Genomic DNA, 18980 nt, shown 5'->3' on the forward strand with positions numbered 1-18980 from the left:
GGATTTATCGTGTTCCTCACTGCTATTTGTCAAGCTAGGATTTACCAATATGATGTTTTTAATATAGCTTCATCCTTTAATCAAGAACAATATTTTACCCATTTCTACTGTTAATGCAGAATTATCACGTTCATAAGTTCTGCAAAGAAACGATACATGAAAACTGTCAATTGGTCCTCAGTTACCCGATTAAATAAAGGCTAAATGAGAAAATGAAATGACAAGAAATCAAGGATATTTGCACTATTGTATTAAGTAAAAAAAGGCTTTGAACACATTAACAGTTTGAGCATCCGTGTAATTTTAGATTTTTGTATTGGTTATTAAAAAATAGCAGACAGAGTAGGCCTAGCTCTACTACTAGCTCAGGTCACTTTGTGCTGTAAGCTTGTACATTTGTACACTTGTAAATTTCAGAACATTTTGAAAAATCTTGAAAGTGTGAGAACTAGTGATTTGGAAGGCATTTGTAGAATTGGCCTCAGGTCTAATGGGTTAAAAATAGAACAGAGCTTAACAGAATGTTGTCCAGTTACCTGACAAGCCAACGTATAAACCTTCCAGTAGCTGATCGGTTACTCTGCTCACAATAAAAAATAAAGTAGTAGACACTGTCACTGTGTTAGAAACCATGATTTATTCACTCCATTAAAATGTGAGTGTATATATTACAGACCATTAAAGTGGGATGACGAGTCTTGAATGTGTGAGGACATGTTATGGTCTGCCATTAGAAGTTTTAAAGCTATGGCATTTAAATCATTTAATAATAAAGTAGAGTGGAGAACAGTTTAATTCTGTTTTTTTGCTCAATTATTTTCTTTTTTTGTTACTTAATGTACAAAAACAGGGCACTTGAGCCACATTATGAGCGCGTGCACACACACACACACACACACATCCCTTTTGTAATCACTCAACGAAACAATTTCTCAAATCCCAGAGGGCCTAGCAATAACACAATATTCATACAATCAATCAATGGTATTTATCATAAATGCCACTGATTGAAGTCCTCTCTGAGGTCTCTTACAGTTTGAAAACGAGACAAGATTTCCACCCATATTTCATATCAAATTCACAGACTAGACTTTTGGCACATTTCCACCGTTAAGATAGAATTCATAACAAAAGGAATCTACCAACGTGCCTCAAGCCTGGAACGACTGGTCCGGTGCATCACAGTGCAGGACGAGGAGAGGACACTGGAGCAGCACAGACATTTCAAGCCTTTTTATTAGGTGGTAGTACAAGAAAAAATGTTTAGATCTACAGTCTTCGTTCATCATGAGTCTGACTGATGAAGACTGTAGGCTTGAAATGTCCATGCTGCTCCAGTGTCCTCTCCACCTTCTACAAGATATAATTAATATTCATAATTTCATATATGACTAATTATAATTTATGGTGTCTTCTTTAGTACTATTATTAGTCCACAACACTGGGTTGAATGTTAATCACCAGGGAGACGATTGTGAAATCGTAAATCTTAAATGTAAAAAACAGCAGAAAATGGAGGCTTTGCAAATATTCAGCCAAATCCTCCAAATCCATGTGTTTCTGTGTGGAGGCACACTATGCTCAGCCTTCCTCTTTCCTTCCCCGGATCCAAAAATAAAAACAAGTGGAGGTTGGACTTCCTCTTTTGTCTGCTGTGGGAAACTCAGAAGAGAGGGAGATCAAATAAGGAAGAGCGTGTTGTTTTCTGGAGGCAGAACTGACCTAAAATGCAGTTAGGAATTTAAACCTCCAATCCGAGAGTAAAACATTTAAATGCAGGAATGTACCTCACATAATCATCTTCCCCGTATTTCCTGATTCTTCAGTGTATGCTATCCCACAAAGCAGGAATAACTTTATAACATAAATACAATCCTATGCACAAGTCACACTTCCATTCCAAGTTTTCATGTTGTCCTCCATTATGATAATGTCAAGTCTTCCCAACTTCAAGTCACTTTTGAAAAGATCTTGCGAATAAACCTCCTCTTCCTGCTTCCTGTCCCCTCCCTTCCCTGAGGTAAAATAGATGGTAGCATCTTCACTGGAGGTTTAAACCCCATGTTAAATTCCTCAGTGATCATTTTAATCAATCTGGTCATTGTTTTATGATCTAGTCCAAGGATAGAAATGATTTCATTGCAGTCATTATTCCATAGAATCATGATTTACAAAATGTTGAGGAAGTGAATCCAGTGGCTCGTCCCAGTCCATTTCCTATCGTCCTCCATACAGATGGACCTTGACAAACGAGACCGTCTCATCATAATTTATATGTCCCTTCTCATAGATCACATAGACATACTTTCGGTCCTCAGTGGAACCACTGTCAAATGATGTCATACTTGAGTAGCCGCTCGGCCCCGCCCATATCTGGACCGCATTAGCCTCCCAAGACGTTCCATTGGTTAGCGACCAGCGTAGGGTCAGGTTTTTTCCTGGAGGAGAGAGAGAGAACTGGTAAAGATAGCCAATGGTAATGTATTTACTGTTGCTGTGTCAGTGGTGGTGGACAAACAGCCCGGCGTCCCTGTTGGAAAGTTTCTATTGATGCCAGCAAGAGAAGACCACGGCTTAAGTATATATAGTACATTTATGCACAGTAATGAGCAGGGGAAATGTCTGTGTAGTTTAAAATGAGGTGTCTCAAGATATACTTTCAATGAACATATTAGTAAAAGTATAATCTTCATAACAATTACTGACATTCCCTGAATGATGTGGGGCGCATCGAGGTATGCTCAAGTATCCTAAAATTTTAAGTCTTCTCCTTCTTGCTTCTTTATGAGAAATTATATTAATCTCTCACTGTGAGGGGGTTAGGTGTCTTTGATATTGACAGCTGTGAATGAATGGGGCATTTACTTCCGGAAACTCATTGTCGAGGTCCATTTACTGCTCAGTGCTCTGATACTGTATCTGGTAATTTGAACACAAACACATGTACGGCACACACAAGCAGTTTCCGTATTCACTGTAGACCAGATCAACCAAATTGATACCAATCTGGCACATAAGAACAGCCAAACTACAAGCTCACAATGTTGTTAGATTCATATCAAATGATTGCAGTGAATGATATCCTGAATCCGTAATCACAGTTGCTTGCTTCATTGTACCCGGTGCTGGTTGTTATAATGTGCCGACATGATTAGGTACTGCAAATGCTTCACCACTTTTCAATCTATCTTTCATATAATTGGTCCTCACTAATGTTCATGATGAAATAGCACAACTACTCTGTCTCATAGGAGGGCTGTGGACATCTTCCAGTGACATCATCGATGGGGAATCCAAGCCAATAGAAACTCAGGCTTTCTATTCCTGAAAAGTTACAATGCGATAATAGAAGCAATTGTTCTTGCGAATTTGCGATAATACAAATGTAAATTAAATCTCGTTTACAAAAAAGTCTGCCTAATGATGTCACTGGAAGACGGGACCAATTATATGTAGATAGATTGAAAAGTGGTGAAGTCGTCTTTAAATCTCTTAGAATTATTTCATGTTTTTTCAACTCAATTCATTGATATGAGAAATTGTATAATTATTTTATAAACCTACTTCTCGATTAACCAACAGTACACAAGCAAGATTTACTTGGTTAGAGGTTCTAAATGTCAGTTCCGATAGATTTGTGGTTAATTGCTCAGCCCTACTACAGAGCATAATAATAAAATCGGTAAATCCACCTTCCAAAGCACTGCCACTCATGTGTGGAATACCCTCCCCCCTTCCCTCAAAACAAGCAAATCACTGGTTTCCTTTAAAGAATGGTCTGAAAATGCATCTGTCATCAGGTCAAAGGGAGAGAATGTGATTGCCCCACTTCTTTATGACCTATGAATGTATGGGACCCGAATGGAAACAAGACTGCAAGGTCTTTCTTCGGTGCAATCCTTTTTGGACCATTTGTGCTCGACTGTACCCCTGTACCGTTTGCATTTTATTGTCTAATACAATTATCAATTAATCAAAGCATAAAGAAAGCCTTACTGAGGGTAGAGTTGGCTGGGTTGGTGAAATAGAGCACTCCCTCTTTCTGCAGAGCGCCGGCCGCCACTGCGGGGTCCACCAGAGTGTAGTCGAACAACAGCTCCTCTATGGGCAGAGAGAGACCACCGTCCAGACTGCGTACCACCATACGACATCGGCAGTGGTAATTCATCTGGTTCCGTATATTAATGACAATACTGCCGTCTTTCATCTCAAAAGGCTGTGGACAGACAGAGGAAAAATTTGTTACATTCCATTCCTAGTAAGAAGACATGCCATGTAAACGGTCATTCTGAGTCTGACACACTAAACGCCCAATATACTTTTCCGTACGACTGAAAATGTGAGTTTTTCACTTGAAAATCTGTACTTTGACACCAAAGATAACACTTTGAAGACTTCCAGCTCCTGCCATCCTCACCCAAGCAGCACTCTGCAGCCTGTAATCCACAATGGAAATGACTTAAAGTCACAAAGTAGAAATAGAATTTGTGTTGGGAAGCAGGATGGAACGAGTCCATTCTTTAGTATTTTGTCTTTTGAGACAGATACAGACGATAGAAAATTTGATAGGGAGATAGTGTAGACTGAGGGGGAAGTCTTCAGAGTAAGGACAGAGTAACTTAACCACTTGACTATCGCCAGACAGTGTTCAGCATCAGATGTGGTGATGTACCTGACATTCATCAGGGTTGAAGTCCAGAGCTTTCTTCTTCTGGTTGTAAGGAATACTTTTCAACGCTGCACCGTTGTACCAGTTACGTCCATGATCATCACTGAGGATACAGTAGACTCCGTCTCCCTCCAGATTTTTCTTGAGGGAGTGCCCTCCATGTCCGCAAACCACCAGTCTTCCTTTACCTGGGGGGTAGCGCTTCTGTAATGCCAAAATATACAGTGATTAGAGGATGATGTTAATAAATGATGATACACTTGGCGTGTCTGGCGACTCTGCCAACCCTCCACTCAACCCTATGCCCCTTGTGAGTGCAAGGACCTGTGTCTTGCATGTATTTTTTAGTAATAAAGTAATCAGCAAAACAAAAGCTTAGTATTCATGCCACCGTTTCAGTTTCACCTGTAAAGAACACAATTTCAACTGTAGTGTTTTTATTTGTTTTACCTTCTCTGTGATGTCTACGTTTGATGTAAATATGGAAGAAACATTACATAACTGATATGGAAAATACAGTATACAATACAAAGACAAGAAACTCTGACTATAAACCTCAAAGATCACTTCTGTTACGTTTATAGATAATTAGACTGTTAATTAAGATCCATAATTTGATTGAGGGCCACAATGTTTATGAGAATTATGGAAAGTCCTACAAATTCCAGGCAGAATTAAAAAGTAAGTAAAAAAATATTAAAAAATCCAAAATAGCATGCAGTGACTGTGCCACAACACCACAAAAACAACAACAGCGGAACATCTTCAGCCACTCAGGAAAGCAAAAACCATAATCAAGGCAAGACCCTGCCAACTGCATTGACAGAGACAGTGAGAAACACTACCATCTGGCACCAGATCCAGTGTCCCAAGACTGGAGTGCAAAAGAAACACTCTACCATATGCCTTACAGATGTTTGACTCTGCATAAAGAAACACTCTCTACCATATGCCTTACAGATGTTTGACTCTGCATAAAGAAACACTCTACCATATGCCTTACAGATGTTTGACTCTGCATAAAGAAACACTCTACCATATGCCTTACAGATGTTTGACTCTGCATAAAGAAACACTCTACCATATGCCTTACAGATGTTTGACTAAAGAAACACTCTACCATTTGCCTTACAGATGTTTGACTCTGCATAAAGAAACACTACCATATGCCTTACAGATGTTTGACTCTGCATAAAGAAACACTCTACCATATGCCTTAGATGTTTGACTAAAGAAACACTCTACCATTTGCCTTACAGATGTTTGACTCTGCATAAAGAAACTCTACCATATGCCTTACAGATGTTTGACTAAAGAAACACTCTACCATATGCCTTACAGATGTTTGACTCTGCATAAAGAAACTCTACCATATGCCTTACAGATGTTTGACTAAAGAAACACTCTACCATTTGCCTTACAGATGTTTGACTCTGCATAAAGAAACTCTACCATATGCCTTACAGATGTTTGACTAAAGAAACACTCTACCATATGCCTTACAGATGTTTGACTCTGCATAAAGAAACTCTACCATATGCCTTACAGATGTTTGACTAAAGAAACACTCTACCATTTGCCTTACAGATGTTTGACTCTGCATAAAGAAACTCTACCATATGCCTTACAGATGTTTGACTAAAGAAACACTCTACCATATGCCTTACAGATGTTTGACTCTGCATAAAGAAACACTACCATATGCCTTACAGATGTTTGACTAAAGAAACACTACCATTTGCCTTACAGATGTTTGACTCTGCATAAAGAAACACTACCATATGCCTTACAGATGTTTGACTAAAGAAACACTCTACCATATGCCTTACAGATGTTTGACTCGGCATAAAGAAACACTACCATATGCCTTACAGATGTTTGACTCTGCATAAAGAAACACTCTACCATCCCATATGGGAAAAAAGTAGAAGAAACATATATGTTGTCCTGTTGCCTCCAATAGTAAGTATTTAATTTTTTTTATGTATGTCATTTACATGTATGTCATGTAAAGTACATACTAGATTTTATATGTGAACTCTTGAAAGTGGCCCCTTTCATACATTTCAAGACAATAAAGTGAATCATGTATGAATCAAGTAAACAACATGTATGTGATCTATGAGGTAAGTACATGGCAAACTGTATTTTCCTTACATGTTCCATACAATGTTTGTAGTTTTAAATTATATGAGATATATCCTTTCCATATATAAAATGTATATGTAATGTATATAAATATATGTATTTTATGGTTTGTAACCATTTAATTTACAAGGAAAGTATGCTTCTTTTATATGATTTTTATAACATTGTTATATGTCAGCCAATACATTATACCTTATAGTTATAAAAAAAACATATGTTTTATCTATGACTATATATAAGTTTTTATATGTGAAGTGTATGATCTTTATGTTTTTTGTTTTTTTTAGAAGATTCTTATAAGTTACCATAGCAGTATAAAATATATAAAATGCATTGGGAGGGACATGGGGGGACATTGGTGGTGACACTGGCAGGGGGGGCACTGGCTGGGGGGGCACTGGTTGGGGGGGCACTGGGGGGTTGTGTCACACTGGGGGGTTACTGGGTGAAGGGGACACTGGCTGGGGGGGGGGGGGGGCATCACACTGGGGGGACACTGGCTAGGGGGGCACTGGGTGGGGGGATCTTAAATAATGTAGGAGTCATAAAATGTAAAAGGGAATACAACTCATTATTTTGTCATCTCATGTTATTTCATTGTAAGATTAGGTTTTGTTTAATTTGGATGTCTCTGTGACATACATGGCCTGTATTGTATGGTTTCTATACAATATCCTATCAGATTTTGGTTTCACTGATGTTTGCCCAACTCTACATGTTTGACAACACACAATTACTAAGGATTTTGTATGTGGATTTACTGCAGTAGTTACTTGCGCAAGCAGAGCGCGCAAGTAATGTTTTCGCCCGGTCTCCTTCGTCATGACAGCTTTTCCGCCATTCGATGCTTACGCAGAATAACATCAAATCTGTGCCTGTGTTGCTGGACCAAATGACCACAAATGACCATATCTCTTACGTCATCATTTAGAGCTAGTCATACGTATACTATATACATAATCAGTAAAAAATAAAATAGCAAATTGTGCCTGATCTGCTGGGACCAGAGTACGTGGTGTGTATGTGTATGACTAGCTCTGTCTTAATGATGACGTAAGAAATATGGTCATTTGTGGTCATTTGGTCCAGCAACACAGGCACAGATTTGATGTTTTTCTGCGTAAGCATCAAATGGCGGAACAGCTGTCACGGTTTTTGGCGCAAAGTAACCACAGTATACCGCTAATCAACTTACAACTACACACTTTATACAGTATAGAGTATAGAGTATATATGTATACGTATATAGTATATGCCTATATACTATATATATACTATATATATTTCTTACGTCATCATTTAGAGCTAGTCATACGTATACTATATACATAATCAGTAAAAATAAAATAGCAAATTGTGCCTGATCTGCTAGGACCAGAGTACGTGGTGTGTATGTGTATGACTAGCTCTTAATGATGACGTAAGAAATATGGTCATTTGTGGTCATTTGGTCTAGCAACACAGGCACAGATTTGATGTTTTTCTGCGTAAGCATCAAATGGCGGAACAGCTGTCACGGTTTTTGGCGCAAAGTAACCACAGTATACCGCTAATCAACTTACAACTACACACTTTATACAGTATAGAGTATAGAGTATATATGTATACGTATATAGTATATGCCTATATACTATATATATACTATATATATTTCTTACGTCATCATTTAGAGCTAGTCATACGTATACTATATACACAAGTAAGACGCGCAAACGCGGGAAGCGAACGCAGCTCGTGTGTGTGTGGTTGTGTGGTTGTGTGTGTGTGTGTGTGTGTGTGTGTGTGTGTGTGTGTGTGTGTGTGTGTGTGCTACAGCTGCGCCCTGTGTGTGTGTGTGTGTGTGCTACAGCTGCGCCCTCTGGTGGTGGGCGGGTGGTGTAACAGCGGGACAGACACACAGACACACAGACACACAGACACACACACAGACATTCAGCCCTTGCTGTCATAGTAAGTGGCTCACTGCGTTCGCAATAATCAGTAAAAAATAAAATAGCAAATTGTGCCTGATCTGCTGGGACCAGAGTACGTGGTGTATGTGTATGACTAGCTCTTAATGATGACGTAAGAAATATGGTCATTTGTGGTCATTTGGTCCAGCAACACAGGCACAGATTTTATGTTTTTCTGCGTAAGCATCAAATGGCGGAACAGCTGTCACGGTTATTGGCGCAAAGTAACCACAGTATACCGCTAATCAACTTACAACTACACACTTTATACAGTATAGAGTATAGAGTATATATGTATACGTATATAGTATATGCCTATATACTATATATATACTATATATTTCTTACGTCATCATTTAGAGATAGTCATACGTATACTATATACATAATCAGTCAAAATAAAATAGCAAATTGTGCCTGATCTGCTGGGACCAGAGTACGTGGTGTGTATGACTAGCTCTTAATGATGACGTAAGAAATAATAATAATTTCAATGAAGACCATAATACTGAGATAGAAAGAAGTATAAAGACCTACATGTCAAAATTAGGCTTTAAACAATTAAATACAAATCCAACTACAGATTACGGAAGTATTTTAGATCATGTATATTTTAACAAATGTGAAAGTATTATTAAAGAAATTGAAGTTAGAGACACATATTACTCTGATCATGATTTAGTATTAATATCACTATAGTCCAACATGAAATAGATTTAAAATAATTGACAATTTACAATAAATAATACTTTGTTAATACAATAATTATACTGTATAATATATTTTAATTCAGTTTATATACTTTTTTTTCCTAGGTGTTTACATGCATAAAGTAGATAGGTAGTAAATAGTTACACCTAATAATTAGACATTTCAAATGTTCCTTCACAGAGATATTGAGATTCCACCGTTTACAGAAAAATTATACTGTATAACATATTTGAATTCAGTTTATATACCTTTTTTTTCAACACATATAAATGATTTATTTGTCTCTGAAAAACTAAAAAGGGATCCAGAATATATCTACAACGATAAAACAGTATTTCTTATATAGATAGAAACTTGAATCATACTTAATAATACTAGATGTTTATATGTATAAAGTAGGTAGCATATAGTTACATCTAAACATTAATCATTTCAAACATTCCTTCACAGAGATACTGAGATTTGACAGTTTACAGCGGTCGAAAGGACTTGCGCGCTCTGCTTGCGCACTAGTTGGCCATTTATGGCCTACTAGTGTGCAACAAGCAAGTATGCACTCGACAGAGTGCAGTTCTAGTTATTTATAAGTTCATATATATTTCAATTTATACTAATTTACTAAGAATATTGTATGTGGATTTACCGTCACATATAGTTCTTATAAGTTACAAAATTATATAGGTTTCACTTTACAAAAACTTACTATGGCTCTTATATGTGCTTTGACTGTTATATATAGTTCCTATAAATGACAAAATTATATAAGTTTCACTTTACAAAAAAATACTATGGATCTTATATCTGCTTTGACTGTCATATATATATTAACTACAAGTTTCTGCTTTGACTGTCATATATATTAACTACAAGTTTCATGTAAAACGTATACAAATTTATTTTTTCTTTTTCCATATGGGATATGCCTTACAGATGTTTTTACTCTTCAGGATACTTTATTTCTGCTGCAGGTTCAATCTGCTGGAAATGCATTTTACAGCAGACATTGCACCGTTGCACGTATAAAATGTTGTATTATACTGTACATGGAAAACTGAAGGTACAACTTCAAATACAGCACATTGCACAATAAACTCAACTTAACCAATAAAATAGACATAATATAATCATAACCCTCACAGTACAGAGAGCATTAGCAGACAAACAGGAGGACAAATTCATGGCAGCCTGCATTCTGCAGTTTTTCAGATGTCACTTTATCATCAGATTATACTGACATTGTACACAGAATAGCTGGGAACACTGCAATAATACTTCCATCATTATCATTCTAGGCTGCACCTTTATTGTGCAGTTAGATTGGTTAGTTAGATTAGTATACAAAAGGTTACAAAATAAACATATTGGATTGGATTAGCCATTTGTGTGGAAAAAAACAGACGGAACAAGTGACAGGTGATGATAGTGTGTCTCATGTGATATGAATGGCTTTTCAAATCGTAATTATATTGTCTTAGTTTAAAGTTTTGTTTTCTATAAAACATTTATAGTGAATCAAAGAGGAACACCTTATTCTGATGCAGTTTACCTGATAAAGCAGTCAGCTGACAGAGGCCTGATAAGACCTCAGTAAACAATATCCTACCTGGCCAGTGTATCTTTCGGACATTTTAATTTCATATTTGTTCTCTAAATATTTAGAAATGGTGAAATAAAATGTAGAAATAGGTATGATAAAACCCGATTCTAGATTTTCGTTGGTATGGTTCTAAACAGAATGAAGAATTTAAAACAACGTGCACAAACGGTAGCCTACTTTCTTGTTGTTCAGAGGCCAACCTTCAGGCGACCAGGGGCCCGAAGACCCTCCCTTTCCTGGACACCCAATGGTCAGTGTCATGGGGGTTTTTTCGCGGTCCTCTCCCTATCAGTCCCGCACCAGACAGACAGACCTTCTGACCGTTTATAAAAAATAATAAGTTATTGCAAAATGTGCAATGCTTGTGACTTGTGAGCTTGTAGATCGGCTAGGAGGTCTTGGTCTGAACAACGAGAATTCAGTATCGAAGCACACCGTCGTTCTAAATTTTATTCAATAAAGGAGAGAACACACCAATATGGAATAAGCAAATGTTTATTGGAAAGATTCTGGCAGCAGTTTAGCAAAATGGCAAAGGCAAAATTATGGCAGAGCATTATTTTGGGGATTAGACTCCAATTGCATTTATTGAATAAGATTAGCTTTTAATAGGGAGAAGCCCCAAAATAAGTCTTACAGAGGCAGGTGAGACCTGAAATGAAGCAGAATATGGCAAATGACACTTTAATTTAGACAGCATGAAGCAACATGGGAAACTACGATTACTTTGAGCAACCACCACCAGCTATGGACCGATTCCGTAGTGGGTCTCATGGTCGCAGCTTACGTATTTCCTGTAGGCGGACTCGACATAGCTGCGGGGTTTAAATCCTCACCAGGCGCACCTCTGCAGCAGGCAGAGAAGACCGACCTCGTGGCAGCAGCAGATGAAGTAGCTGTGATGTTTGGCGGGCTTGCAGCAGGTTGAGGAGACTCATGGCGGCAGCATAGCTGAGATGATTAGTAGGCTTGCAGCAGGCTGAGGAGACTCATGGTGGCAGCATAGCTGAGATGATTAGTAGGCTTGCAGGAGGCCAAAATGCATTCTGAAATAAATAGCAGACCTGTTAGCACAGAGGTAGCATTAGCTGAGGATGCAATGTAGCATAAGCATGACTAACCACATGTTAGGAGCAATAGGATGAGTAGCATTTAGCTGACTGAGCAATGTAAAAGAATGCACATGATAGCTTATTTATATGGTTCACTTTTATCTAGACATCTAACCTGAAGCTGCATAAGCAAAGCAGACTCGTTACCAACCTATGGCAGCGGAACTTGAAGTTAAATGCATATTTGAATGAGAGTCATAGATTTACCAATCTCATGGTAGCGTCAAATTACGCAGCATTGCTTGAAATAAAAACACAAGTTAGCAGCAGCTGAAACATGGCCTGAAATGAAAGATCAAGTTAGCATTGGAACATGTTTGCGTCAGCACTTACTGTGGCATGACCTCAAATGGTAAAGTAAAGCCAATCACACACAGTCTGCGACCGCCGCGCGTCAAAACAGCCGCCTCCATTATTTTCAATGAACCTATCACACACCGGCGGCGTCCGACGCGCACCGACGCCTCACCTGACGCGCCGATAGAACCAGTTCTATCGCGTCGGACGGAGCCGGTGTGTGTTGGGCTTAACATATGGCAGCTTAAACCTGAAATTAAAATATTTAAACAACTGCACTTCTGCACAGGAGATTCATTGACTCAAGACAGACATGCATGCAAATAAATGATTTCCTCCTCTGCCATCTCTTGATATAAAACTGGGGTTACCTTTGTAACCTATACTTTTAGAGCAATAGCTCTAGCTGTGATATCATGTAAACAGCAATAACAGCAGTAAAGGTAGAATATTGCAGGCATGAGTTAAGAATTAGCTGAATTGTAGGCATGATATAGTGGCTATAGATAGCATTAGCTGCAGGCATGACAGTATTAGCTGTATATGCAGCATGGTAGTTAGCATTAGCTGGATTGCAGGCATGATAAATAGCATTGGCTGAAGCAGCAGTAAGAGCAAATGGCAATTTTTTGAATAATTCATAATGGCAGTAACGTACAAACTGTTGGAGCTGGAATTGAGGCAACCATTGCATCTGGGAGGAATGAAGTCAGCTTGTTGGATTGGAGTAGGCTGCAGGAGGCTGTTTGATGAGAGCAGGACGCATGGAGGAAGTGAGGTAAAATTCTTCGAGAACAGCAGTTCTGAACTTAGCCCCAGCTAAAAATATTTGAAAGGGGGCAGCTAGTGAGCTGCCACTTGTGAGCACTGAGTGTGTACGCCACAGAGCACAGAGAGAGCACATCTTGCTTGTTGCAGACTGAAAGGAGAATGGAGAAGTGTCAGAGGCAGAGATATTTAAAGTCGGAGTCGAATCACCCGATTGGCTGCTGCAAATTGCTAGGATTTGAGAACAGATATTATAGCCACGATATTATGCTTCATATCACCCGGGCGCGAATTAAAACTGTCTGCTTAACCGGTCGGTTGTTTAACCGGCCACGTCCGTGTATAGACAGGATTCTATTTTAAACCTTGGCACTTTAGTGACCCTATGTTTTAAAACTGGATATGTTCAAACTGTCGTAGTTTAACTATATTCTGTTTTAAATCGAGTCACTGCAGACGCAACAAATTAAAACGGCAATATGTCCTAGACTATATTATGTTTTAAATTGCCCGGGCCGAGAATTAAAACTCTGTATGCTGATCCCAGCGTACGGCACTTTCCTTTCGTGTCTGTGTAAACGGTCGGTCCTTTACACAGAACTGTTTTAAATTGTGGTCACTGCGGACGCAACGAATTAAAACCGTAATATGTCGTAGACTATATTATGTTCTAAATTGCCCGGACTCTGCACGTCTGTGTAAACGGTCGGTTTGTCCGGCCACGTCCGTCCACACAGAACTCTGTTCTAAACTAGGCACTTTAGTGCACCAACGATTTAAGACTCCACGTCTGTTTGAACGGTTGGTTTTTTCAACCGGCCACGTCCGTTCAAACAGAACTCTATTTTAAACTATAGGCACTTTAGTGCTCTATGATTTAAAACTGTTCGGATTTCGGGAGATTAACCGAGTATCCGACGGACTCAGCAACCGGCAAGACTTTAACTAAGATTCAACACGCATAGACTGAACTAAAATGTTCCAATAATCGCTTCTCTTTACAAACGCATGCTTTTTTTTATTCACTCATTATTACACATAAACACTCATACATACACACTGTTTGTTTCCCCCTCCCGCTGACACAGGTGGATACAGTACCCCGGATCTTTGCCTAATAGCCTGTTCCTATCCTATCTGTCGGCTGGGATTTCAGCTCTCATTGAAACATTCTAAGCTGGCCCAGACCGGCCACTTGAGAGCCATTCTTCGCTCTCTCGATCTGGTACAACTTAGCTGTTGGTATTAGATTAGTTCAACACTACCACCTTTGCATCACCTATGCTCATGTTTACCTATGTTTTCTCTATGGTTTTAAATCTGATTTGGGAGACAAAACAAGAGGCACAATACATACTCTGTTACAATCTAAACACATTACAACACAACATGTTATTATAAATGCACATTAATATGTATATTCACCATTGGCCTCTCGCCTGTTGCTCTCACGATCTTCTCCTTGAATCTAACCCACTACTGGTTTACACACATGGACATAGCAGGCCCTGACTGCAGGTTCCACCTCCCTGGCAAAGTTTTCAGCCAATCGAAAGCCCAGACTGCTCCTTATCTGCCTGAGAGAGGTGGTTCTGTTTCCACCACACTTCCTGTGGTGTAAGGCTAGCTGCTATTTCAGACTAGCATAAACTGGTCGACTCTTAGATATTATACAGGTGTTTTGCTAACCCAATATCTAAGTGTGGACCCTAGAACACGTATCGATACACATTACAGGAATTGAAATGGTAGGCTACTTCATACATTGCTCCCCTGCTATCAACATGTGTGTAGTGAGTCAGCACCCCTTCCCCTGTAGGATATCGTAAAACACCCCAAGCTCTAGCAGGAAGGTAGCCTATTTATTGCCCCACGGAATGTGGACAGTTCTTCTCTCTCCTTGATGAGAGCACATGTCCAGATCACCTAATACATCCCCAATCTTGATCATAATCTCGTCCATTCATAATTGGACAGTACACTAGTGCTGAAAGGCCGAATGAATGCGTTGGTTAAGATCTTCCTTATTGAACCTACGCTAAAAGCTACATTATAGAACCACATCAACTAAAATCTGGAATGGGGTAATATTTTAGTTTTATATACCCATTTCTAAGTTTTATTTAACCATTTCTAAATAGTAGTTAGAAAACGGACTTTTTTCCGAATTTAATTTATCAAATATAAAACTCAAACCCTACCTCCATTTCATTCAAAATATTTATACTCATATTCAATAATGTGCTTTTGACACTGTGCTGTCAAATCAAATCAAAGTTGAATACATCCTCATCCACTTAAGATTTAAGTTCCATATTATAAAATGAAAAGTTATGTCAAGATATCGGTTTGCGTTCAGACAGATGAGCATTTGCCATCATCTTTACTTATTATTACTGTTAACCACGTCCTTGAGGGGGTTCCAGGTGGTCCCCAGCTAAATGATGGAGGTGGTAACCAAATGGACCCTTATTAGATATTTAACCCTTATATATCTTTAACTCTTGAGACTCTCAACTTTCAAGTTAAACGTTTGCCTGTTATCTCACCTATGGTACCAACATAAATACAGCATGGAATTGTGGACAAAATCTTATCCAACGACAACAAAAGATTCCACATTTTGGGTCTGAGAGATTAAATGTCATCGGTGCGAGGTTTGCATGCCCTATTGGTGGTCTGTGGCTCAAATGATGATTAAATATGAAAAGCCTTGATATGAAAAGGGTTGAAAACCACTGATATAATTGACTATGATTGATTATGTTAGTTGCGGCCGCAATCTTCGTAACAAGTGCAAGTCATTAGATTGTTGTTAACAGTCTCTCACCTGGATGCCAAAGCCTGGCCCGGGAGCAAAGTTCTTGACTCCCAGGCGTCCCAGCTGCACGGAGAGGTTCCTGGGTGGGCTCCAGCTGAGACCGTCATCCAGGCTTTCCATCATCATGGTGCTAGACGGGCTGCACTGGTATTCGTGGAAACACAGGGAATAGACCAGTATGACAGAACCGGTGTCCACGTCCGCCACGACTGCCCCGAGGTTCAGACCGTCTGCCGTCGATCCGTCGTCTACAATGAAGGACGTGGGGGACCATATATCACCTAGGAGAAAGAGCGAGAGGCGTATACATCAGTATACATGTGATTCATAGGATTAATTTTATCCCTACCATTTGCTCTCATCCAACAGTGCCATGTTTGCGTTGTGTGTTACCGTTGTTGGGACGTGTGTGACTGTGTAGTTACTTCATTGATCCCCAAGGATATTTCAGATGTGCATATGTGTGTATATTGTGGGTGCACACATTCTGTCTTTCATGGGGCACTGATTGGAGCCGTTGCATGCCACTGTCCACTGTGTCCAGGGTTTACCTTTGTCTATGGATCGTCGCATTGCGATAAACTTTGCTCCGAGGTCGCTGGGAGAGCCCTTCCTGGCCTCAGTAAAGGCCAGCAGGCTTCCTTTAGGAGTGAAGGTAAGCAGAGGAACGCGATAGGTGCTGACCTTCCCAGCTCCTCCGCTCACCCACAGCAACTTCTCATCGTCAACAAGAGGATCAATCTGGAGTGTAGAGGTAGAAAGCAGCAAACGAGGAGAGAGAGAGAGAGAGAGAGAGGGGTATTACAATGAGAAAGAGTGCATTGGTCAAACTGAAATGTAAACCTCAAATAATGATTATAATTCCAGACAGAATCAAATTTTTGAGGACTTTAATCATAAGTACAGTCAGGACTATATGTAGACTCACAACTCCTTGCAAGTTGCAACAAAAGTAAACCACCAATCCACACCAAATGCAACGTCTAGCTAGCATAGCACCTTTCGGGACCCTTAATGTTGAACTTTTCTGTCCCGAACAGGCGACCAGGGGGGCTACTCCTAGCCCTGAAACATGACTGTCATCATCGGACGAGCTTCAGGTAAACCATGGCTATATGCCTTTACTGTTCCTAATATATGTAAACGAAATGACATCAGCTTGTGACTGCAACTTGTTCCTGTTCGCAGATATCTCGGCACTGCTGGTCTCGGACAGGAACAAACAGCATGTTGAAAAGGCCCTCAGCTCTGAACTCGGTAGAATCTGCACCTGGCTCGCTGATAAAACTTTACACCTGGGAAAAACTGAATCCATTCTCTTTGGATCAGATTCCTATACAGGATCTCCTCACTGGACCCTTACAGGAGCCCTCGTACAAGGTTTCTTCGACTATGCATGCACAGCACCTCAAAGGCCCTTAAAACAAATTAAGCTCCAGACATCCCAAAACAAACTGGTCAGGTTACTACTTGGCCTCACTCCCCGAACCCACCTCACCCCTGCCCACTTTGATAGGCTGGAATGGCTTAGGGTTGACAACAGTACACCAAGTACAGCATCTTGCAATGGGTCTGGTCCACAAGATTTGATACACCACCAAGATACGTAAATATGTCAACGAAGTCCTCACCCATAACACCAGAGGGAGTTCAACAAATCATGTGCAACCCAGATTCGGCACAAACAAGGGACTAAATTATTTTCGCCCCTCAGCGGTCCGACACGTTAAAAATGACCACCGCTTAAGTGCCCTTGGACAAGGCATTGAACCACTACGACATGTTCTATGAAATAAGCAGGGCCTGGCTGTAAACAAGCATCTGATGCTTAGTCCAGTTACCCTGGGTGAACATAGTACCTTTCCTTTTCCTATGCCACCAAAATGTGGAATGCCCTACCAACAGTCATTAAGACATGCGAATCCCTTGACTCCTTCAAAACAGCTCTCAAAGGGCATATATATATATATATATATATATATATATATATATATATATATATTCTCTCCTATTAAACAAATGAATATGACAAAAGTTAAACACATTGAGAGAAAAACCCATGGAAGAACCTCGTAGCCTACCTTTCCATAGTACTTGATGCACCGACACGGAAGCAACGCAACAGAGAAAAGAAACGTCAGAACGACCAGTCCGCCCGTTGTTGTCATGTTTGAACTTGAAGAGCTTGGTCCACAGACTTTCGTGATATAATATTGAAATCAAGTGGTTTAAAAATCCCCAGTCTGTAAACTCTGATCGTGTTTCCGGGCATCTCTATTTACAGCGCCTTATATTAGGCATGTGACTACTGTCTGTCGGTGATCATGTGATCACTGTGGGTGGACACATGATGACACGTCGCGGTTCGTATTTATTTATATGTTACATTTAATTTAGGATTGTTTATGTTTAGGCAGTAAATTAACTTTTTGAGCTTACAGAACAGGAATTTGACAACGCCTCCCATCACATCTGTTCTGTTCTGTCAGTGTTTCCGACTTAAAATGTGAAACAAACTTAACAGAGATATGTAAATAAAAAAATAAAAAATAAAGTATCAGCTACGCCTACTCTACAATAACATAATACATGCTATGAAGAGAAGACCGAAGACGTATAGAAATACCCTCAAAATATCTTGAAAGTCCACATAATAAGGTACACTGACTGTCTTCGCCCACAAGAGAGCAGACTTTTCATCATGGTTTATTAGCTGTCAACAAAATATAGGCTCTGTGTGTGTGCGTGTGCGTGTGCGCGCGCGCGTGTGTGTGTGTGTGTGTGTGTGTGTGTGTGTGTGTGTGTGGGAGAGACAGAGAGAGAGAGAGAGAGAGAGAGAGAGAGAGAGAGAGAGATGGAGAGATAAGGGGGAGAGACTAGAGGGGGAAGTGAGAGAGGGGAAACT

General features: G+C 39.7%; 1 protein-coding gene across 2 annotated transcripts; it reads right to left on the bottom strand.

Annotated features, from left to right (window-relative positions):
* Positions 1-644: 644 nt before the first annotated feature.
* On the bottom strand, positions 645-18321 carry neu1 (neuraminidase 1). 2 transcript variants are annotated; one of them, XM_083766087.1, is made up of 6 exons: positions 18157-18321; positions 16627-16816; positions 16085-16323; positions 4673-4873; positions 3997-4216; positions 645-2438 (listed from the first exon to the last, which is right to left on the bottom strand). In XM_083766087.1, the coding sequence occupies exons 1-6, from the start codon at positions 18241-18243 to the stop codon at positions 2218-2220; spliced, it is 1158 nt and encodes a 385-aa protein (XP_083622213.1). In that variant the 5' UTR covers positions 18244-18321; the 3' UTR covers positions 645-2217. The 2 variants fall into 2 exon arrangements, with proteins under 2 accessions (XP_083622213.1, XP_083622212.1); XM_083766086.1 differs by having other exon boundaries at positions 648-2438; positions 16085-16356.
* Between the last annotated feature and the right edge of the window lie 659 nt (positions 18322-18980).

This window comes from Protomyctophum parallelum (genome assembly GCF_964188405.1).
Source record: "Protomyctophum parallelum genome assembly, chromosome: 1".
Lineage (NCBI taxonomy): Eukaryota > Metazoa > Chordata > Actinopteri > Myctophiformes > Myctophidae > Protomyctophum > Protomyctophum parallelum.